This window comes from Patella vulgata, chromosome 6 (assembly GCF_932274485.2).
Source record: "Patella vulgata chromosome 6, xgPatVulg1.2, whole genome shotgun sequence".
Taxonomy (NCBI): Eukaryota; Metazoa; Mollusca; class Gastropoda; family Patellidae; genus Patella; species Patella vulgata.
This window is the reverse complement of record NC_065884.2, coordinates 39,406,711-39,431,593: the sequence shown is the minus strand read 5'-3', so window position 1 is coordinate 39,431,593 and position 24,883 is coordinate 39,406,711. Positions and strand designations below refer to the sequence as shown.

The 24,883-nt window shown below is 35.3% G+C and overlaps 1 protein-coding gene across 3 annotated transcripts in view; it reads left to right on the top strand.

The window, feature by feature from the left end:
• The window catches only part of LOC126825412 (inactive phospholipase C-like protein 2), a 369,332-nt gene that overhangs the window by 326,382 nt on the left and 18,067 nt on the right, over window positions 1-24,883 (top strand). For 2 of the 3 annotated variants that reach the window (XM_056102007.1, XM_056102009.1), the window contains exons 18-24: window positions 10,985-11,131; window positions 11,485-11,582; window positions 18,025-18,126; window positions 22,615-22,800; window positions 23,069-23,137; window positions 23,300-23,353; window positions 23,589-23,681. In XM_056102007.1, coding sequence (XP_055957982.1) covers window positions 10,985-11,131; window positions 11,485-11,582; window positions 18,025-18,126; window positions 22,615-22,800; window positions 23,069-23,137; window positions 23,300-23,353; window positions 23,589-23,681 — 749 coding nt within the window. The remainder of the gene's footprint in view (window positions 1-10,984; window positions 11,132-11,484; window positions 11,583-18,024; window positions 18,127-22,614; window positions 22,801-23,068; window positions 23,138-23,299; window positions 23,354-23,588; window positions 23,682-24,883) is intronic. The other variant, XM_056102008.1, reaches the window with a different exon arrangement.

The following is a 24,883-nucleotide window of genomic DNA, read 5'->3' as shown; positions in this document are numbered from 1 at the left end:
TAAAATTAGGAAATAGCCCCCCCCCCCCCAACACCTCAAAAAAAATCTGGAAAAAATATATGTTATTGTATATGCAAAAATTAGAAACTGGGCAAAATTTATGATCTGTAGCTTAAAAATTGACTGAGATACAGGCATTTGAGTTTCATGAGTTACCGATAAGTTTTAGAAACAAAACATGTATCAATAATTTACTTGAGTTTCAGATATCTTGTTTTTATACGCCCACATTGAAATGTGGTTGTATATTGTTGTCGCCCCCATCCGTCCGTCTGTCGTTACGTCCGGCGTCCACAATTGCTTGTGGACGCTCTATAGGCTAATTGCTTGTGGACGCTCTATAGGCTAAAGTTAATATCCAAGACGAAGAAGCCTATTGATTTTCAGCGATTTTCGATAATTACTGCCAGAGTTATGGCCCTTGATCACTTCAAAAAATCTTGTGGACGCTTTAAAGGTCCAAGTTAATATCCGATTGACTTCAAATTCATACACAGTGTTTAAGGTCATGAGACGAAGAAGCCTATTGATTTTCAATGATTTCCAATAATTATTACCAGAGTTATGGCCCTTGATCACTTCAAAAAATCTTGTGGATGCTCTAGAGGTCAAAATTAATATCCGATTGACTTTAAATTTATACACAGTGTTTATGGTCATAAGACGAAGAGAGCGTATTGATTTTCAGCGATTTCTGATAATTACTGCCAGAGTTATGACCCTTGATCACCTTGAAAAATCTTGTGGACGCTCTAAAGGCTAAAGTTAATATCCGATTGACTTTAAATTGATACACAGTGTTTAAGGTCATGAGGCGAAGAATTCTATTGATTTTCAGCGATTTCCGATAATTTTTGCCAGATTTATGGCCCTTGATCACTTTGAAAAATCTTGTGGACGCTCTAGAGGCTAAAGTTAATATTCGATTGACTTTAAATTTATACACAGTGTTTAAGGTCTTGAGACGAACCAGTATATTGATTTTCAATGAAGCTTTATGACTTGAACAGCTAAATCCATGATGTTAAAAGTTTTGTATACTAAACGTTAGCATGGGGCAGAACTTTATAAAAACCAAACAAATTCTGAAGTTTTTCTGATAATTACTTAATGAGTTGTTACTCTTAATCAGATTTTAATGTATTATAAATGTTTCATTACTTGTTGACTGCCCGGACGATATAGCTGCTGTGGGCGTATGTTTCGTTTCCTGGCAACCTATCTTTACCTTTCTAGTAAAAATATACAGACCAAATTTTGTAGTGTTAGAGAACTTTGTGTGTAGATTACGAATCTGCAATCAGATGACAAGTGAGTGGTATTGTTTGCATGCTACTTGGCCATGAAAACCAAAAACAATTTGATTTAGTGTAATTGTATATTTTCTGGATTTTGTAGTGCTTCAGGAGCTACAAGGTAATAGATATAGACCCATATTTTGGCCTATCCAGAGATTGCTGGTAGTACTACATAAGAAACATATGAGAACGCATCAGTCTTCACTAGATTCCCAGAAAATTGGCCTCAAATATGGTTTTAGACCCAAAATTTTCCAAAATTGCCTCGTATTTTCGAGCGGAAAGAACCCGGTAGATCAGCACCTAAAATTCTGAAACTTTGTGTGAATATATCTTGTACGAATGTCTCCAACATATGTTAAAGCCATTCTTGTTGCATGCCATCTCAATATTTTTTTTATTTTTTTCAAAATGTGTGATTTGGGTCATTCCATGTCAATTATCACCCAAACATACATTATGTAAGAGCTAAATCTGCCTATTGCAGGTCTTTTTTAGGCCTGCAATGTTATTTAAATTATTAATTAGACATTATCATGAAATGGATAATCGAGACTGTTTTTATCGTACCAACTTTAGTAATGATGACCGAGGCTACGCCGAAAATTCAATCGCTAAAATCACTGTTCAGAGTGGATCAATTTGACTAATCTCGGTTCTTTTCGATATTGGCATGTATCGGACCATAACTTCATGGATTATGGCCCCTGATTGTACAAAAAATCATGTTTTTAGCTTGATCGGATTTTGATGATATATGAAATGCATGTTTATAACCCGAAAATCTTGGTTCATTTCGATATTCACTCTTTTAGCTTGTGGTCCCTCTAGAGGTCACAGTTTTTATTCGATTTAAAAAAATGTATATAAAGGTTTTGGACCCTCTAGAGGTCACAATTTTCATCTGATTTTGATGAAACTTGGAATGCATGTTTGTATCTTAAAGATCTTGGTTCCTTTCGATATTCGCGCATATCAGATCGTAACTTCCTGAATTATGGCCCCTGATTGTACAAAAAATCGCGCTTTTAGCTTGTGGTCCATCTATAGGTCAAAATTTTTATCAGATTTCAAAAACCTTTTTAGTACATCACCGTTACACCCTAATGATGGTTGAGTTTGAATTTTGTGAAAATCAGACAAAAACTCGGACAAAATTTTGCCCCTTGTTTGCAAATGGTGTAAACATCTGGTATATCAAGATTGTGAAATTTTTCACGTATTCATTTCATTGTTTCACGCGTCTCGCAAGATTTCTACTTCCTTTTCAGTTATCGTACTATAACGCCACTTGGCTAACCGCAGCAGATTCCAGTTTTTTCATACCAGTATGTTCAAGTCTGAATCTGTTTTTCTTTCAAGTTTATCAGATTTTCTTCAAACAAGGACAACTTTGCTCTGAAAATTCTAAAGACGCTTCGAACGACGCTATTTTGATAACTTCTATTTAAAACCGGCAAATTTTCCTAATAAGTAAACCGGTGCCGCATCACTTACTGTCATACAGCCGAAGCTAGATGTAGAGTAACGGAATCTGCCGAGGTTTGTCGAGTGCTATAACAACGTGCGATCAGAAACAGAGTTAGCAATGTCTAGTATTTTTTGGAGAGAGAGAGAAATGGGGTTTAACGTCCACTCGACACAAACTAGGTCATTTTGGGACTAACATATGGTTTAATTTTTTTCAATAATTCGCTTGCGCGTAGGGGTCTTTAGCAGTGGGAGGAAACCGGAGGACCCGGAGAAAACCCACGAGGTTGGACAGGCGACCCTACTCCTTGTCACGTACAACCAGGGATTCGAAACCACGCCAGTCGACTCAATGACAGACTTTATGATACAGCATGCGCACGCTAACCATTCAGCCATCCAACCCCCCAGTATTTTTCGGATATGTGTGTGTGTGAAATAGCTTTATTTAATGCTCGCTTCCACCGAAGTGATATCGCAGACGAGTTATCGGATACATATTGATTTGGGGTGTTATGTACAATTAGGATATATATGCAGGCCACGTATTTTGACAACACGTAGGCTATTGACCAGTTGCAAGCACGTTGATTTAAAAATGCCCCTCACTCCTAATTCTTTAAATGATTGGTTATGCCATAAATTTTGAAAACGTACCTTTGGATTTTCAAACACAAAATGAGAAATGAGTTTGACTATTTAACATGTCGGCTATATTTCCAAAGAATTTACTACACATGTTCCTTTCAGTTTTCACTATTGCCATGCTGTAGTACCAATGACCCGTATGTATGTCGTCAACTTTGAAGCCCTCCCCCCCCCTCCCCCCCCCCCCCCGGCATCGCTCGAGTGATAATGTAAACGATTTTACTCTCCTGTCTATTTTAATATTATTTCATGACAACAAACTATTCTGTTTCCTTTTGAGACTTTGTGTATAGAGTGCCGAGGTTTATAATAAATACTGTTTGTCAATCAGTCGCTATACCTATGAGTGAGGCTATTGCATGCTACGTGCTTGGATGAATGATTGCAAGTGACAAGTACGCATGTAGTCTTCAGTGACCGAAAACAATGTGGTAGCTACCATTCCTGGTTTTTGAAGGTCAGATATGATATAAAAATGAAAATCCATTAGTAATTTTTGGAACCGATTCCCCATATTATTAAAATGTAGGGATTTAGTGAAGTGGAACATTTTTTTTCTAATGTTATATTGTTTAAATGGGGACACCGTGGGATTAAAGTCATTAACACTTAACCTAATATAATATCAAATATAAAAGAATAAAGTTAGTCAAGTTATTTCTTTAAAAAATACATTCACTGCAAGTGAAAATGAATAATAGCACCATTTAAATCTGGATAAAACATGAAGTACGCATGTAGTCTTCAGTGACCGAAAACAATGTGGTAGCTACCATTCCTGGTTTTTTATACGCCCACATTGAAATGTGGTCGTATATTGTCGTCGCCCCCGTCCGTCCGTCCGGCGATCCGTCGGTCCGGTGTCCACAATTGCTTGTGGACGCTCTAGAGGCTAAAGTTAATATCTGATTGACTTTAAATTTATACACAGTGTTTAAGGTCATGAGACGAAGAAGGCTATTGATTTTCAGCGATTTCTGATAACTACTAGAGTTATGGCCCTTGATCACTTCAAAAAATCTTATGGACGCTCTAGAGGCCAAAGTTAATATCCGATTGAGTTTAAATTTATACACAGTGTTTAAGGTCATGAGACGAAGAAGTTTATTCATTTTCAGCCATTTTCGATAATTACTGCCAGAGTTATGGCCCTTGATCACTTCAAAAAATCTTGTAAATTCTCTAGAGGCTAAAGTTAATATCCGATTGACTTTAAATTTATACACAGTGTTAAAGGTCATTAGAGGAAGAAGTCTATTGATTTTCAGCGATTCCGATAATTACTGCCAGAGTTATGACCCTTGATCACTTTGAAAAATCTTGTGGAGGCTAAAGTTAATATCCGATTGAGTTTAAATTTATACACAGTGTTTAAGGTCATGAGACGAAGAAGTTTATTCATTTACAGCGATTTTCGATAATTACTGCCAGAGTTATGGCCCTTGATCACTTCAAAAAATCTTGTAAATGCTCTAGAGGCTAAAGTTAATATCCGATTGACTTTAAATTTATACAGAGTGTTTGAGGTCATGAGACGAAGAATCGTATTGATTTTCAACGATTTCCGATAATTACTGCCAAAGTTATGGCCCTTGATCACTTTTAAAAACCTTGTGACCCTCTAGAAGCTAAAGTTATCATCCGATTGACTTCAGATTCATACACAGAGTGTAAGGTCTTGAGACAAACAAGTATATTGATTTTCAATGAATTTTTATGACTTGAACAGCTAAATCCATGATGTTAAAAGTTTCCTATATTAAACGTTAGCATGGGGCAAAACTTTATAAAAACCAAACAAATTCTAATGGTTTTCTGATAATTACTTAATGAGTTGTTACTCTTAATCAGATTTTAATGTATTATAAATGTTTCATTACCGAAAAAAGTAAAAATATGTGACAACTCTTGTTGACTGCCCGAACGAGTTAGCTGCTGTATGTTTCGTTGCCTGGCAACCTATCTTGAAGGTCAGATATGATATAAAAACGAGAATCCATTAGTAATTTTTGGAACCGATTCCCCTCATTATTAAAATGTAGGGATTTAGTGAAGTGGAACATTTTTTTTCTAATGTTATATTGTTTAAATGGGGACACCATGGGATTAAAGTCATTAACACTTAACCTAATATAATATTAAATATAAAAGAATAAAGTTAGTCAAGTTATTTCTTTAAAAAATACATTCACTGCAAGTGAAAATGAATAATAGCACCATTTAAATCTGGATAAAACAAGAAAACAGCGCAACCATTTTATGTAACCAATTGGTTACGCAATGATCATCTGGCGTAACCAAAGAAAATGGTTACGCAGAGCATAAACCCGCAACCATTTTTCTGGTTACGCCAAAATTTGAAATTTCGTGGCCTGTATATGACTAATTTCTACGTGCTGTCTGCCGACATCAAGGAGATTAAAATATCCAAAATGTGGAAATCATGGGTCAATCACGTAGATTAAGTTTGTAATCACTCTTACTGGACTGATACATATCCCGACAAAGGAGAAGCAATGACTTCTGTTCAGGATTGGATTGATGAATTGTCTGATAAAGGATTAAGGCAGATAAACTAGTTAATCAAGGTAGGTATTTGGCGGTACAACATGATGAATATTTTGATCACTTAATTACCTATTCAATCCAGCGTATTATCAACGATAATCGGGTTGAGTGTTAGTTATACACTCAGTAGACTATATTAATTTTGGAATTTTGAATATTATTCACCATGTCTTGATGTCCGATTGGGCATATTCCCTGTCGGACAATTTTGGACAATTGGAAAATAGCGTCGGACAAGTCCGGAATATACGGGTGAAATCCCATCCCTGTTAAGGACCCTCTAGGTCACAATTTTTATCCGATTTTGATCAAACTTAAAACATATCTTTGTATTTCAAAAATCTGAGTCCCTTTTGATATTTGTGCATGTCAGACCATAACTTTCTGAATTATGGCCCCTGATTGTTCAAAAAATCGTTTTTGTTTTAAGCTTGTTCTCTATCCAGACTATCTATCTCTTGCAAAATGTGGGCGTATCCTGCCTGGCAGCCGCTGGTTAACTATTATAGTGAGAACTGCCAGATCTTTATCTAATCTTCCATAATGTATCTTTAAACCGTACCTACTTTGATTTTGCTGAAATATGGTTTATATGTTTATTAGGTAAGCCCTAATATTCCAAATTTTAGATTGATCCGACTGATCGTTCCTGAGATATGGTCCACCCAATTTTGGGGATTGCGGTCAAAATGGGCGTGGCTGCTATTATTCGAAAGACCATAACCCAGTTACCAGTCAAAATTGCTGGAATAAGTATTTCTGGGATGGGAAAGAGGATGTCTTGCTGTTTGAATTATAGTTATTAATGTTTGAAAGTTTGCGGCAGGTTACTATGTATCATCAGAGCTTATCCACGATTTTCAACCTCAAGTGTGAATATATAAGTTGATTTTGCATGTTTATAAAAGATATTGTACCTCCAATTGTTTGACATTGTGTAGAAAACATGTTTAGCTAAATTTTTCATGAAAGTTCATCTCAAGGTCACATTGTCTACAAGGTCAAATTCAAAGTCTAAAGATCTTCACTCTTTAAAACACGCTTGGATGTCAAATATAAGTGTAGATTTGGAATCCTTGTGGAATTTCCATTCCAGAAATACTTATTCCAGCAATTTTGACATATTGGTTACTGGGTTAAAGTCATTTGAGTAATGGCGGCCATGCCCATTTTGGCTGAAATCCCCCAAATTGGGTGGACTGTATCTCAGGAACTGTTAGTTGGATCAAGCTAAAATTAGGAATATCATCCTTTTCGGCCATAATAAACATATAAACCAAATTTCAGCAAAAACGAAGGGGGTATGGTTTTATTCCTTGGGTGATAATTGACATGGAATGACCCAAAGCACAGATTTTGAAAAATTCGAAAAAATATTGAGATGGCATGTGACAAGAATGGTTTTAACATTGACATATGTTAGAGACTTTAGTTCAAATTATAATTCCACCAAGTTTTGAGATTTTTAGGTGCTCATCTACCGGGTTCAATCGGCTCGAAAATATGATAATTGACATAGATTGCCCCAAAACACAGATTTTAAAAAATCGAAAAAATATCTAGACGGCATGGGACATGAATGGCTTTAACATAGGTTGGGAGACATTCGTACAAACTATATTCACACAAAGTTTCAGATTTTTAGGTGCTCATCTACCGGGTTCTATCGGCTCAAAAATATGAGGCAATATTAAAAAATTTGTGTCTAAAACCATATTCGAGGCCAATCGACTGGGAATCTAGTGAAGACGGTGCATTTTCATATGTTTCTTATGTAGTACTACCGGCAATCTCTGGATAGGGAGATTTGGGTCTATATCTATTACTTTGTAGCTCCTGTGGAACACTACAAAATCCAGAAAATATACAATCACACCAAATTTTTGTTTTGGTTTTATGACCACATAGCAGGCGAACCCTAACACTCACCTGTAGTCTAATTGCAGATTCGTAATCTGCACAAAAAGTTCTTAAGACAACCAAATGTGAGCAGTATATTTTGACTAGAAAGGTAAAACTAAGATATCTGAAACTAAAGTAAATTATTGATAAATATTTTGTTTCCAAAACTCATCGGTAACTCATGAAACTCAAATGCCTGTATCTCAATCAATTTTCAATCTACAGACAACAAATTTTGCTCAGTTTCTAGTGTTTACATGTACAATGAGACCCTTATGCATTCTAAAGTGGTTTAACACATTTGGAGGATGAGACCTATATATAATAAAATGTAAATGAAATCCACCTCGATTTATTTATTATTGATTTAAAATAAGTTTAGCATCAAAACATTGTGATTAAAAAAGTTGGTATGATTTAAAATGTGACCGGCCGCATTTAAATGAGTCGGAATGCGCGAGAATCAATAATGAGATAAAGACAAAATAAGTGAAAAAATTGATTTTGAACGAAATTGAGATTTTCACAAAAATGAGTCTATAAATATACTATCTATCGACACAGAAGATCAATATAGCAATAAAACATTTTAAAACACAGAAGATCAATATAGCAATAAAACATTTTAAAACACCTGTATTTGAACGTTTTGTAAGAGTACCGTATTCTTTAATCTGTCCTATTTCTTAAAATTCTCTTCGAAATTAGTTATTTGTCTTCGCTCGCAGCCGGACGACCGGTCATTCCTCTTGCATAACAATTGGCATCGTTGTAAAGCGGAGCATCTCTAGTTTATAAATATGATAAAAATATTTTCGATGAATTGATTTTGAACGGATACAATCGAGTTTTAAAACCCTCCAAAAATATAAATAAACTCCACCTGTTGCCATGCTGTCCACACAACTCCTTTGCTAATTGGCACAGACACCGCGTGCAAGACATCATCCATAAATATTTGGCTGATAATGTAAATTAATCGACAAGCGGGTGTGTGTCATTGAGTAATACTATTACTAATCAACTGTCACGGGTCAATGATAAAGCCGTCGACAACTCATTATTTACTCCGAATAATTAATCCAAGTGGTGATTATTTGATATCTCATATCATCTTTAAAAAAATAATCTATAGGCCTTAAATGGAAATAAACAAAATGGCCAATAATTTTCTTTTCGAAGAGCATTTTATTGATAGCTGAATTCCGTTTACCGTCGCTTCTTCATATGGCATGCAAAGTAAGGAATGCATCTGGGATATTATTGTTTAAAATTCTCACAATGGGTCGAAAAAATGAAAACGACCAACGAGCCGAAATGTGACGATTCTCAGTCTGCCATTGAGTATCCTCTGGCCAATAATTTTCTTTTCGAAGAGCATTTTATTGATAGCTGAATTCCGTTTACCGTCGCTTCTTCATACGGCATGCAAAGTAAGGAATGCAACTGGGATATTATTCTTTAAAATTCTCACAATGGGTCGAAAAAATGAGAACGACCAACGAGCCGAAATGCGACGATTCTCAGTCTGCCATTGAGTATCCTCTGAATAATGTTGATATTTACATTAAAGCCAAAATGCACGAAAGTGAACGTAAGCATTTCTTGACTATGAAATTGACATTTCTATACGGACTTATATTTTGATAACGTCACGGTACCTGAAAATAATAATAGACCTATCGAACACGCAAAATCTTATTTTAATTCACGTGTTTAATGAAAACGCTTACAGCTGTGGCGGCTTCTTTGATTATCCAATCAACAATCTTAATCTCCTGACCACTAGCTGGCACTAAGGTGCTAATTAATTATACACAACAGACTACTAATGTAATACTAATGTATAGATTGTTCTTCAGTATAACACTATCATGTGAATATTATGCCGTATGTGTTGTGGATGTTTCGTTACGAAAGGAGTGCATTTATTAAGATTTTCGTCGTAAGCACCCTTAAAATCCTAAATAAAAAACATATTAAACAACAAAATATAGCAAATAAATTGCGGAAATAGTCGGATCAAATTTTTACTACGATTTTCGTCTTCAGCATCCCTGAAAACCCATGGAAAGATATATTCAACGACAAAACAGCAGAAAAATTGCCTGGTTGCTATGGGATTTTGTTTTGGAACATACCAAATCTTTGACTTGCTTTTTCTCAAAACTTACTTTTGTGAGTTGAGTAGCTTCTAATGGACACAGTTCAGTCAATTTTTGTCCAATTCAAACAAACTATACATCAAATTGAAGGTAATGAGTTGGAGAATGTGAAAATAACAATAACTCAATTTTCAAAATTTCCTCATTGTGACTCAGTATGCTGTGGGGGGTCATAAATGTCTGTCTATAATCAACATCAAAATACCTGGGCCCTGTTTCACAAAAACTTGAATCTCCTTAAAATCGTCTTAAACTAAAATTCCATCCTAACTTAAGATAGATGCGTTTCAAAAAACGATTTTAAGCATTTTAGATAAAATAGTGGCGTTTCAAAAAACTATTTTAGGGACAATTTTAACTAAAATCAGTTTTAACTAAAATCAATTTTAACTTAGGACAGCCGTCACCCTCTCCTAACTTAAAATCACGACATTAATAAACATTGATTAGAGCTACGTTGTGAGATCTATTGCGACATATAGATATATTTGGAATAATGATAATAATGCCAATGGCCTGGGTTATATAATAGCGGGAATGCGAACCATGCCACTTGACTCAATGACAGGGTTTGTGATCAAACGCGCACGCTTTAACCATTCGGTCATCCAACCCAAAGACTCAATGAAAGGCCTTGTTATCGAGTGTTCTAGAAACTTGTATGTATACCCTGAGAGAGGGGGGGGTAATGTGCCCTTGCCGGAATTGTGCACTGCACGAGCGCAAGCAATTTTAACTAAAATCTATTAAAATTGCATTTTAAGTTACAATCGATCTTCGTGAAACGCATACAATTTTTAATTACAGTTTGATTTTAGTTACAATCTATTTTAGTGATTTTAGTTTAAGTTTTTGTTAAACAGGGCCCAGGATTGGGAATTGAATGTAAATATTAGAATGGAAAGTCTTATAATTTTAAGGTATGTTTTTCAGGTTATAATCCTATTTTTGATGAAAGTTTTGAGTTTCAAATCAACCTACCAGAACTGGCTCTAATAAGATTTGCTGTGTTAGATGATGAATATATAGGAGATGAGTTTATTGGACAATATACCATACCTTTTGAGTGTATGCAAACTGGTACGTTCAAATCAAATTTGGGATGATTACCTTGTATATCACTTTGATATGTCCCTTGAAAACCCTTATTGGAAAAAGGAGAACAATATCCACTTTGATATCTCCCTTGAAAATCCTTATTGGAAAAAGGAGAAAAATATCCACTATATAATTTTTTAAATCTATATGCAATATTTACTAGAAAAGTGACTTTAGGAAAATTGTGTCCTTTCCATTAAATGTTAATTTATCGTCTCGGGAGATTTACCTATCACCGTCTGGACTTTTAAAAGTTGATAAATTTATCTTTTTAATAGCTTCATTTCTGGCATTGACAGATTCCAAAACTAATGATTATTATATTTATGTTTCAGGTTATCGTCATATCCGTCTATTATCTAATACTGGAAGTATTATATTAAACTGTACATTATTTGTACATATAGCTATAACTAATAAAAGAGGGGGAGGTGTAAGTAAATCTTGTAAACTATTATTTTGAACTTCATTTCTATAAAATGGGGAGCCAAGGTAGCTCATTGAGTAAGGTGCCGACTCAGTGTTAGCTGAAAAAGTTCCCCCAAATTTTTCCCTGTCAGTGGGGCAGGATAGAGTGCCTGGCAAGGAACAGTGTCTTAAGAGCAGGGGGAAATGGCACTGTCCCGGCAAATTTCACTCATAGCACACTTCATGGCATATGCCCATGTTAATTAGAATGTTTCATTTATTTATTTAAAATGAACACTACTATCTACATGGATTACATATCGCTATTTCGATTTTGTGCTCACGATCTATCTGTGTACTAACCAAGAATTGAATTTGTACAATCCAAATGCAATGATTTCTCTCAGATACTGCACACAGAAAAAGTTAACTGAAGAAAAACAAATGCTAAGTCACAATTGTTTCCATGGAAGTCATAACATTTTTTAAATCCAAGAGATTTCAAATTGGCAAAGGGCACAAATACTTTTTTAGATCCATAAAGCTATTTTGAATGGTTTACGAGATATGCTCTGACAAAAGAAAGACAGACCGACAGAGCCAATTTCAATATGCCTCCGTTAACTTCACTCTTCATTGTTATGACAAGTAACAATTTTACAAACCAACCCAAGGCATCCTAGTTAGCAAAATTATGGACACTAGCACTTCAATCTAAATGATCAGTACAACCTCGTTAAGCGACCTAGCGACCCCGGTAACAAATTCGGCACCCCACCCCACCAATTTGCCAAACCTCTGTACAACCCCGGTAACAAATTCGCAAACCCCGCCAATTAGTAACCATAGAAACCCCACCGGGGTTTCGGAATAATATAAATAAAAACGCCCAACACGTGAGTCCAATCAGTCTGAAGAGTTCAATACGAACGAAACTAGTCACTGACATTCGGGATAACCAGGTCTTCATAGCCACCTTATCTCTTAGATGATAAATAGGGCTTTCAAAGAAAATCTATATATAGCAGCAATACAGATATTCCACAATAAGTTGTTTTCATTTTGTTTGCAAATAGACTTTTGATAGTTGTTCTCATTGTTTACAAAGAGACTTTTGTATGAAAACACACTTTTTATACGCCCACATTTTCATGTGGACGAATATTGTCGTCGTCCGTCCGTCCACAATTTGTTTGTGGACACTCTACAGGTCACAATTCTTATCCGATTTTGACGAAACTTGAAATATAGGTTTATCTCCAAAAGATCTCGGCTGCTTTCGATATTGGCATGTATCGGATCAAAACTTCATGGATTATGGCCCCAGTTTGTACGAAAAATCACGTTTTTAGCTTGTGGACCCTATAGAGGTAACAATTTTTATAGCTTTATCTCCCTAAGATCTAGGTTCCTTTCGATATTGGCATGTATCGGACCCTGATTGTACGAAAAATCGTGTTTTTAGCTTGTGGACACTCTAGAGGTCACAATATACAATTTAGTATATCAAGGTTGTGGACCCTATGGAGGTCACAATTTTAATCCGATATTGTTGAAACTTGAAATGTAAATTTATAACCCAAAGATCTTGGTTCCTTTCAATATTCGCGCATATCGGACGGTAAATTCCTGAATTATGGCCCCTGATTGTACTAAAAATCACGTTTTTAGCTTGTGGACCCTATAGAGGTCATAATTTTTATCCGATTTTAAAAACCGTATTATTATATCACCGTTACACCCTAAAGACAGCTGAGGTCGAATTTCGTGAAAATCGGCCCAAAATTGACAGATAAAATGGCCGCTGTTCGTTCTCAAATAGCGTAAAAATATGGTATATGAAGGTTGTGGACCCTATAGAGGTCACAGTTTTTATCTGATTTTGTTGAAACTTGAAATGTAAGTTTATAACCCAAAGATCTCGGTTTCTTTCGATATTCGCTTATCGGGCCGTACGAAAAATCGCGTTTTTAGCTTGTGGACCCTATAGAGGTCATAATTTTTATCCGATTTAAAAAACGTATTATTATATCACCGTTACACCCTAAAGACACCATAAGGACTGCTAGTTCGAATTTCATGAAAATCGGCCCAAAACTTGACAGACAAAATGGACGCCCTTCGTTCTCAAATAGCGTAAAAATATGGTATATCAAGTTTGTGGATCCTATGGAGGTCACAATTTTTATCCGATTTTGATGAAACTTGAAATGTAAGTTTATAACACATAGATCTCGGTTCCTTTCGATATTTGCGCACATCGAATTGTAATTTCCTGAATTATGGCCCTTGATTGTAGGAAAAATCACTTTCTTTTTAGCTTGTTCTCTCTCCATCTCTCAAAAATGTGGGCGTATCCTGCCTGGCAGCCGCTGGTTATCTGATTTTGTTGAAATTGGAAATGTAAGTTTATAACCCAAAGATCTCGTTTCCTTTCGATATTCGCGCATATCTGACCTTAACTTCCTGAAATATGGCCCCTGATTGTACGAAAAATCGCGTTTTTAGCTTGTGGACCCTATAGAGGTCATAATTTTTATCCGATTTAAAAAAAACGTTCGAATATATCACCATTACACCCTAAGGATAGTTGAGTTCGAATTTCGTAAATATCGGACCAAAGCTGACAGACAAAATGGCCGCCCCTCGTACTCAAATAGCGTAAAAATATGGTATATCAAGGTTGTGGACCCTATAGAGGTCACAATTTTAATCCTATTTTGATGAAACTTGAAATGTAAGTTTATAACCCAAAGATAATTGACTCCTTTCGATATTTGCGCATATCGAATTGTTATTTCTTGAATTATGGCCCTTGATTGTAGGAAAAATCACTTTCTTTTTAGCTTGTTCTCTATCCATGTCTCGAAAATGTGGGCGTATCCTGCCTGGCAGCCGCTGGTTATCATTTAATACATTAAAATTCAAGTACTGTAATCAATATCACAGCAAGAGCTCATGTAAATTACTGGTGACTTCAGACAGTTATTTTTTTGTACTGCAGTTTTATCAGATCTACTAATATCAAAATTTCATTAGAAACATTCCACAAATATATGCAATATTGTTTCTGTTGAGGCCTGATCAATGAAAGTTTGGGGGTTTTCTCTTGAAAACTGAATTTGCAATATATTTCATGCAATATGTCTCTCAGTATGTTTGCCAGTATTCCAATATTATTTTGGGTAGCAATAGATAGTCCTAATGGATCAATGAAAGTTTGGGGTTTTCTCTTGAAAACTGATTTTGCAGTATATTTCATGCAATATTTCTCTCAGTATGTTTGGCAGTATTCCAATATTATTTTGGGTAGCAATACATAGTCCTAATAACAAACCAATCCAATCTGAAATAAAAACTTTATAGATAAAAAATCATCTGGTTTAGTTTGCAAATACAAGCAGAACTAGAACTGCGAAGCAGTAATGACGGGTTTCACCGGTGCCACGTTACCCTAAACATATGTCACTTCTGGTACCAACGAAACCATTAAACAGGTTTCCACATAAGCATTGCACACATCAAATAAAATGGAGCCCGAATCAACCAAATCCAGCAATATAAATTCATTTTATACATGTAAGTGTACAGTACTTCCGGTGATAATGGAAATGTTCAATTAGTTTTATGAAATTAGAAATGGCAAAAGGCATCACATGGTGAACGTTTTATGTAAATCAAATAATAATTGCCACTTTTATAGACCAAAAACGTTGAAAAGTGACTTGTAGAAAATCGTCTATTTTTCTGCAACCGTACAAGTTAGAAACCATTTTCTGGTATCTGTATGATCGTATGGGTTCAATCTATTTGTTGATTGGAATCAAATATCATAATTTTAAAAACATTACAAATAAGACTCATTTGAATAAAATATCTGTTTTGAAGTCAAAAATACAGTTTTTGCCAAAATGACGTTACTTCCGGTGATAATGAAAATCATAAATTACTTGTATGAAATCGTAGATGGCATTAGGTATCACACAGTGAAAATTTTATGAAAATTGAATAATTATTGACACTTTTATGGACCAAAAACCTTGAAAAGTGACCTGTTGAAAATCGCCTATTTCTCCGTAACTGAACAAGTTAGAAACCATTTTGTGATATCTATATGATTATGGGTTCATTCTATTAGTTGATTGGAATCAAATATCCAAATTTTAAACATATAACAAATACGACTTGAATAAATTATTTGTTTCGAAAGCTATAAATATAGTTTTTGCCCAAATTACGTCATTTCCGGTGATATTGAAAATGTTAAATTGGTTTAACCTAGTTAAAATTGACATTATGCATCAAATCGAGTCGCTTTTATGAAAATCCAATAATAATTGACTCTTTTACCGGCAAACTAGCGTAAATCGTGACTCATGCAAAATTGCCCATTTCTCGGCAACTGCTCATATTACAAACTAATTTTCACATACATTCTCTTCGTATGGATTATTGCTACAAGTTTATAAAAGTTTATAGAAGAAATATTTTAAAATATGAAAAGCCTGAATTGGTTGTAAATAGCTCATTTTTTCACCTTTTTTCACATATAAATCAAAATGACCCGAAAACGAAATCGAAATTAAAAAAACTGAGCCCGATGTTTTCTGCGCCTTTACAGGGCACACACTTTCAGTCATACCAGATTTGAAAAAAATAATATTTGCTTTCAAAAAGTGGTACTGAACTGTCAAAATTGTAGTTTTTGTTAAATTTACGTCACTTCCGTTGCCGAAAGGTAACTTTACCGGTAACAAAAAAAATGACATTTTGGACCACGGAGCTAATGATCTTTGTTTGATACAAATCGAGTATTAAATAATTGATCCAGGACTGAAAAACTGAATTAGCCAATGGGGGCCAAGGAAAATTACGGTGACAAAAAATGGTGCCATTTTTGGTCAAATCAGATGACTCTTTAACCCTGGGTAAAATACCACATAAAAATATTCATTAATAAAAAAGTTTTTTGTAAAAATTTAAATTTTCAAAATTTGGCGCCTAATATCTCCGACGATTCGTCGAAAATCAAAAATTTAAAGAACCGTAGCTATGTGCCTTGTCTCTGGCTATGTCAAAATGTATCCAATATTAAAATGCGACGATTATTGTTAATATTACGGCAATATTTCAAAAATCGACGATTTCGGACATTTCGCATTATCGCAGAACGTTCGAAATAGCTTTAATCTCTATGTCACACCCACTTTCCCAGTAAAACCGAAGACATCAAATCAATCCGACAAGTAGTTTCTGAGATACAATCAAAATGGAATAAGAAAAATAATAATAATAAGAATAATAATAAGAATAATCTTAACAAAAACAATAGTGTTTCACACAAGCTGTGCAGTGTGAAACCCTAATAACAATTTGTAGGCCATGTGGTGGAGAAAGAATTTGATATTTTTAACATTATGAATGATTATCAAATATCCATAATTAACATAATTTAATGATCCAGTAGAATCTGTATGAGCAGCCACTCCTGTTCAGCGACATCTCCTTGTAAGCGGTCACGATAAATTCCCCCCGTAAAAATTCTATTGTTTCATCTCTTTATTCAACGGTCACTCCTCTAACACAGCCAGCGGTCACTATTTTACTAATAAATTTAACAAAACATCGGCCATTGTTGAATGATACCATCTTGTCGTACTTCGTAAAACCCTCGCTAATCCCGTGAGTAGTAGTTAATTAACTGGAACCCCACTGGTCAGGTAAAAAGAAATGTGAAAATAACAATAAACCCGGGATTATCTGTTAAATAATCTTTTGTTTTTTTAAACGACTAACCTTATCATTTCTTCACACGTAACGAAACATTATTTGATACTGATTGAATAAACTAAAAGTACCGACGAAGCTGCGAGTTTTGCCACAATCATCTAGTATCTCTTTTCCATTGCCACTTTGTTGTTAAACAGACGTTTTAGCGCCTCCTATAATATTACATACAGAGTTACACGCCCTGTAAATCGGTGACAAAATCAGCGATGTTTTTTTTGTTCATGTGCTTTTTTGATAAAATAAAATTAATTCATTGATTTTCTTCACAAAAATGGATAAATATTATCGAATGCATCACAATGATAGGAAGTAGTATCGAAGGTTGGTACAAAATGACAAGTTATGTCCGAGATTTGAGTAATGAATTTTCGTTCCAAGCAAGTTTCACCGACGGCCAAATTTACCGATGCAAGTATTGGTATTTGCTCCCGATGCATCCAAGCGTAAAATGTAGTTGATGTCAGCACAAAAAAAAACTGAGATTTTATTAAGAGGCCACTCCCGTTAAGCGGTCAGTCGTGAAAATTCCCTTGGGTGGCTGCTTAATGCAGATTCTACTGTATAACAATTTTGTTAATCTAGCCTCTGGGTAAATAAGTATTATTGTTAATTAATTTTGATAATACATGAATGAACATTAAATACTAATAGATCTGGTATTTGGCCATTTATTCTAGAAGGCGTACAAACGTGGCATGTCAGTGAAAAAAACAAAAAGATCTCGTGATTATACCAGTATGAAGAATATTGGAGTTAAAGCCATTGATGAAACTTTCAAGGTTTGTATATATTCTTTGTCAGTCAGTCTAAAGACTCTTCCATTTAATTGCTGGAACTACCAGCCTTCCCCTCATGTAGTTGTTGCATTTGCATCTACGTTTATTGACTTAGATCAATGATAACAGCAACTAGAAGTTCTGACAGCATTCTTCCCACTGAATTTTTAAAATTCTTTGGGACAGTTTTTGAAATATAAGACTTCAATGATAACAACAATAACAAATTTAAGATTTCAGCGCACACTAATGAATTGAATGAGCCAATTGCCAAAACTTTTTAAGCAAATAGAAAATAGTATATGTATGGCTCCACCAGTCAGAGATGCATCAGCTTGAAATTAGACATTTTCTAATCGGTCAAATGGAAAGATGAAAAAAGGACTTATTTTTTTCAAAAATTCACTTTGAATTAGCATTATTGTTTCAGTAAGCTTATATTTTGGTGGGATTTAAGATTATTGACTATGAACTCTCATTCATTTGAGTATAGTAAAACAAAAAACTAGAACTCTGGAGGACTACTGAAGTGTTTTGGTATGTCACATCAGGTCCCCTCGCCTTGGCACATCAACAATCAAGTTACACTATGAATTATTGAGTATAGTAACATAGATACCTGTGAAAAACCTATCATTTTTATACACCCACATTTTCATGTGGACGTATATTGTCGTCGCCCCTGTCCGTCCGTCCACAATTGTTTGTGAACACTCTACAGGTCACGGGGGGTCGGATGGCTGAATGGTTAGCGTGCGCGCTCTGTATCACAAAGTCTGTCATTGAGTCGACTGGCGTGGTTTGGAATCCCCATTTGTACGTGGCAAGGAGTAGAGTCGCCTGTCCAACCTCGTGGGTTTTCTCCGGGGCCTCTGGTTTCCTCCAACTGCTAAAGACCCATATGCGCAAACGAATTATGTAAATAAAATTAAACCATATGTTAGTCCCGAAATGACCTAGTTTGTGTCGAGTGGACCTTAAACCCCATTTCTCTATCTCTCTCTACAGGTCACAATTTTTACCCAATTTCAATGAAACTTGAAATATAGGTTTATCTTCAAAAGATCTCGGTTGCTTTCGATATAGGCATGTATCGGATCGAAACTTCATGGATGATGGCCCCTGTTTGTACAAAAAATCACGTTTTTAGCTTGTGGACCCTATTGATGAAATGTAAGTTGATAACCCAAAGATCTCGGTTCCTTTCGGTTCCTGAATAATGGCCCCTGATTGTACGAAAAATTGCGTTTTTAACTTGTGGGCCCTATAAAGGTCATTATTTTTATCCAATTTAAAAAAAACGTTTTAATATATCACCGTTATACCCTAAGGATGGTTGCGTTCGATTTTCGTGAAAATCGGACCAAAACTGACAGACAAAATGACCGCCCTTCGTTCTCAAATAGCATAAAAATATGGTATATCAAGGTTGTGGACCCTCTAGAGGTCACAATTTTCTTCTGATTTTGATGGAACTTGAAATGTAAGTTTATAACCCAAAGATCTTGGTTCCTTTTGATATTTGCGCATATCGGACCATAACTTCCTGAATTGTGGCCCCTGATTGTATGAAAGGAACCAAGATCTTTGGGTTATAAACATGCATTTCAAGTTTCAACAAAATCGGATAAAAATTGTGACCTCTATAGGGTCCACAACCTTGATATACCATATTTTTACGCTATTTGAGAACGAAGGGTGGTCATTGTTAGTGGACATCAGGGTCATCATACATACAAAGAACAAGGTTCATTGAAAGGTTAGGTCACCATCTAGAAGGTGAAAAGTTGAACAAAATTCATTGTGAAACCCTAAGTAAACAAAATTGAAATTTAAAAATCGGCTCCCTAAGAATTGTTGCCATTTGTAAAATCCAATATGGCGGCCAAGCAGATGAAAATGTTATGGAACAAGGTCATATGTCAGTTTTTATTTATTTTTACACGCCCACATAGAAATGTGGACGTATATTGTCGTCGCCCCCGTCCGTCTGTCGTCCACAATTTCTTGTGAACGCTCTAACGCCAAAAGTTATCTTCCAATTATTTTAAAATTGATATATGTTGTTTACATTAGTGAGATGAAGAAGCCTATTTAATTTCAATAATTTCCGTTTATAACATCTAGAGTTATGGCCCTTGTTTCACTTTGTTGAACCTTGTGAATGCTCTAATGCCAAAAGTTAACATCCGATCTTTGTGTAATTTATATGCAATATTTAAATTAGGGAAACAAAGAAGCCTATTGAATTTCAGCAATTTCCGTTTATTAGTTCTAGAGTTATGGTCCTTGTTTCACTTTTTTTATACGCCCACATTTTTTAGCTTGTGGACACTATAGAGGTCACAATTTTTATCCAATTTTGTTGAAACTTGAAATGTAAGTTGATAACCCAAAGATCTCGGTTCCTTTCGATATTCGCGCATATCGGACCGTAGCTTCCTGAATTATGGCCCCTGATTGTACAAAAAAACACGTTTTTAGCTTGTGGACCCTATAGAGGTCATAATTTTTATTCGATTTAAAAAAACGTATTATTATATTACCGTTCCACCCTAAGGACAATTGAGTTTGAATTTTGTGAAAATCGCCCCAAAATTGACAGACAAAATGGCCGCCGTTCGTTCTCAAATAGCGTAAAAATATGGTATATCAAGGTTGTGGACCCTATAGAGGTCACAATTTTTATCCGATTTTGTTGAAACTTGAAATGTAAGTTTATAACCCAAAGATCTCGGTTCCTTTCGATATTTGCGCATATCAGACTGTAACTTCCTGAATTATGGCCCCTGATTGTACAGAAAATCGCTTTCTTTTTAGCTTGTTCTCTATCCATCTCTCGAAAATGTGGGCGTATCCTGCCTGGCAGCCGCTGGTTTAACCTTGTGAACGCTCTAACCCCAAAAGTTATCATTCAATCTTTCTGAAATTTCTATGCATTATTTAAATTAGTGAAACGAAGAAGCCTACTATTTAATTTCTATAATTTCCGTTTATAACGTCTAGAGTTATGGCCCTTGTTTCACTTTGTTGAACCTTGTGAACGCTCTAAATGCCAAAAGTTAACATCCGATCTTTGTGAAATTTATATGCAATATTTAAATTGGGGAAACGAAGAAGCCTATTGAATTTCAGCAATTTCCGTTAACTACTTTTAGAGTTATGGCTCTTGTTTAACCTTGTGAACGCTCTAACCCCAAAAATTATCATCTTATCTTTCTGAAATTTATATGCATTATTTAAATAAGTGAAACGAAGAAGCGTATTGAATTTCAGCAATTTCTGTGTATTACGTCTAGAGTTATGGCCCTTGTTTCACTTTATTGAACCTTGTGAACGATCTAACACCAAACGTTATCACCCGATCTTTCTGATATTTATATGCATTATTTAAATAAGTGAAACGAAGAAGCGTATTGAATTTCAGCAATTTCTGTTTATTACGTCTAGAGTTATGGCCCTTGTTTCACTTTATTGAACTTTGTGAATGCTCTAACATCAAAAGTTATCTGCCGATCTGTATGAAATTTACATGCGTCATTTAAATTAGTAAAAGAAGAATCCTATTGAATTTCAGCAATTTCCTTCTATTACTTCTAGAGTTATTGCCCTTGTTTAACTTTGTTCAACCTTTTTATTGCTCTATTGATGAAAGTTATCATCCGATATGTATGAAATTTATATGCATCATTTAAATTTGTGAAACGAAAAAGCCTGTCAAATTTCAAAAATTTCTGTAGATTACTTCCAGAGTTGAGACCCTTGTTTCAATTTGTAGAACCGTGTGAACCCTCAAACGGCAAAAATTATAATCTGATCTGTATGGAACTGTCTTGTAAAGTCCCCCAATTACCTACAAAGGAATAAATATGCGACAACCCTTGTTGACCGCTCGGACGATTTAGCCGCTGTGGGTGTATGTTTCGTTGTCTGGCAACATATCTTTAAAATGGAAAGAACTATTCATGTTCAGGGAAAATCGGAAGGCCTCGGTAATTTTTTAATATGCCATTTTGAAGGCATCGATGTTTCCCTTATTCTTACTAAGTTTCAACTTATACAACAAATAGTTACGGGGATACGTCATCTTGAATGCTGAAAAAATAATGAGGAAAACTTTTGCAAATCTTTGATGCTGATATTAATCGAGCGAACTTCTGAATTTCGATAAACTGTCAGTCAGAGCCTATTATGGGATTCGTCCAAAGAATTCAAAAATGAAAACCCGAAGACGATCCCATCCGTAAAAACACTTCCTGATTGTCAAAAATGACCCAGGTTGTATTTAATAAATACATCCATGGAGGCCAACCACATCTATATTGGCAGAATGTTTGCACAACGCACAATTTTGTCTCCAAACTCTGACTAATCCCCCCCCCCCCAAAAAAAAATAATAAAAACACTTACGAAAACAATACAATCGTAATTATGCTAGACTTTAGTAATTATAATGATTTCAATACAAGGAAAGTGAAAATGATTTTTTAGGCAGCTGTTCAGCCACTGAGAGATGGAACAGATTTAAGAGATGATGTACAGATATCATTAGCTGCATTTAAAGAGACATGTGGTCTAGCACCTATAGCTAATATTAAACAATGTATTCGTCTATTGGCAACTAGAATAGCCAATACTGGTGAACAGTCATCATTAACCTATGTCATGAAAGGAGAGGTAATAATTTATAGTCTTAATTGGATTTCATTCATTTCTAGTCAATTTGCCTGGTGTTGTAGAAGTATGAGCCTTTTCTTTCTCCACAACTATTCAATTATCTTTTTCTTTCTCAGGTGTTAATCTCGATTGTTTAAGAGATGTTTAGTTATTTCTAGAATAATAAACATGTTGATATATATTTATCAACTGAGCCTGCTAAATAGATAGTGGTACTCACCTAGCCTTTTGTTTGAATGTGGTAGAAATTATACAATATTTATTTCAGTACCCTTGTTTAGAAGCTCAAGGTAATTTACCAGATATTCTGCGTAAAGCACTCATGTCATTTGAAGATGTAAGTATTTATTTATATAACTATTATATGATACAGTGAATAGCTAAAAGATCAAAATTTTCTATCTATTTATAATATATCCCGGCCATGCTCTCACTACATGTTTTTCTTTTGCATATATCTATTGTTTGCTCAATTTATTTTGATGATCTTATTTTGTAGTTAATTTCTGACTGTAAAAATGTTATTCAGAATGCAGACACAGTTTATGAAAAGGTAGGCATTGAGATTTTGTTCTCCCCTCTAAAATATTGCCTGAACATTCTTTTTTGTGCTAGATTTGAAATCCAGGATCAGAAAAGCTGGCACAAATTTCTTTTACTGTAAAAACAGCAAGATCTGTGGTAGATGCACAGATATGTGAAAAAGGTTGTTGTCGTCATTTTTCTCAGACTTTTCTTATTAGTGTAGATTTGAATAGGTAGTTTAATAAAATTGACTATATTTACAGCTATTACAATGTCAGAAAGCAGGTTTAGAATGGCATGAAGATTTAGAAACTGTCTGTCAACAAGCTGGACTACGCACTAAAAAATTAACTAAAGTAAGTTTTCAACATTTTAATACATGATTAAAAATATATTGTAGCACAAATTAGAAATTTCCTTGATTCTGATTGGTCGAAAAGTGTGTTCGAATGAACAATAAACCCCTTCTAAATTATCAAGGCGAACTATTGTGTATAAATATTACAGTGTACTTTTTTTCATTTTTGTGCTCAATGATCTTCCTCAACTCAAATCTTTATTGGCAAATATCTTCAAGAAATTCCGCACACATGACTATCACACCATTTTCAAACATCATCCTTTATGAAAACATATTTCTGATGGTTTGTGTGTACCCCAGTAAACCAGTGATGGTTTGTGGTTCATTCCTCCACTGGTGGTATGTGTCCAAGTCCACTACTGATGGTCTGTTGTCCAGCCCACTGCTGATGGCCCTTGTGGCCCAGTCCACTGCTGATGGCCTGTGTGGCCCAGTATGCTATTGATGGCCTATGGCCCTTTCCACCACTGATGGCCTATGTGGCCCAAGCAATACGCCAATGATGGTCTGTGACCCTTTCCACCACTGATGTCCTGTGTGTCCCAATCTGCTACTGTTTTTCATATTCCACTACTGATGGTCTGTGTGTCACAGTCCACAAATGAGTGTCGATTGTGTCATCAGCTTTCAGGCAAAATTAGAAAATAAATAATTTGAGGTATTAGCTGATTGCATATATAATCCAGTGTACTACGGCCAAAGCTGATTTTGAAAGTTGATCAATTCACCTGATTATTGAGTCTATAAAATTTAAATTAAGGTAAGTAGGGTAACATTAAAAGCCCATATTTCCACAACTGGGCCCCCTATCAACACGGAAACAGACATATGTCTTTTTTTGGCTGCTGTATAAGGTTTTGATACTTTCGTGGCTCTAAATAGCAGGCGGTGAGTTCATCCACAGACCCGTTTGCGAACGTGCTTTGCCAGTGTCACGGTGGGTAATACGCTGGCTCCCTGCATTGGCCGAGAAAGTTCATCAAGATTTTCCGGCGTGGTTCCCCCTTGTCAGTGATGCAGGACGGAGGACCTGACAAGGACAGCTGTCAGTCGTTCAGATGGCACAAAAAAAAACGAGGAACCGTGTACACATTGGCGTGCACGTTAAAGATCCCTGAGTCATAGTGGAACAATATCGGAAAGTTGGGAACATGACCCACTCCAAAAACATAAAAAAAATATGTTATAGTATATGGC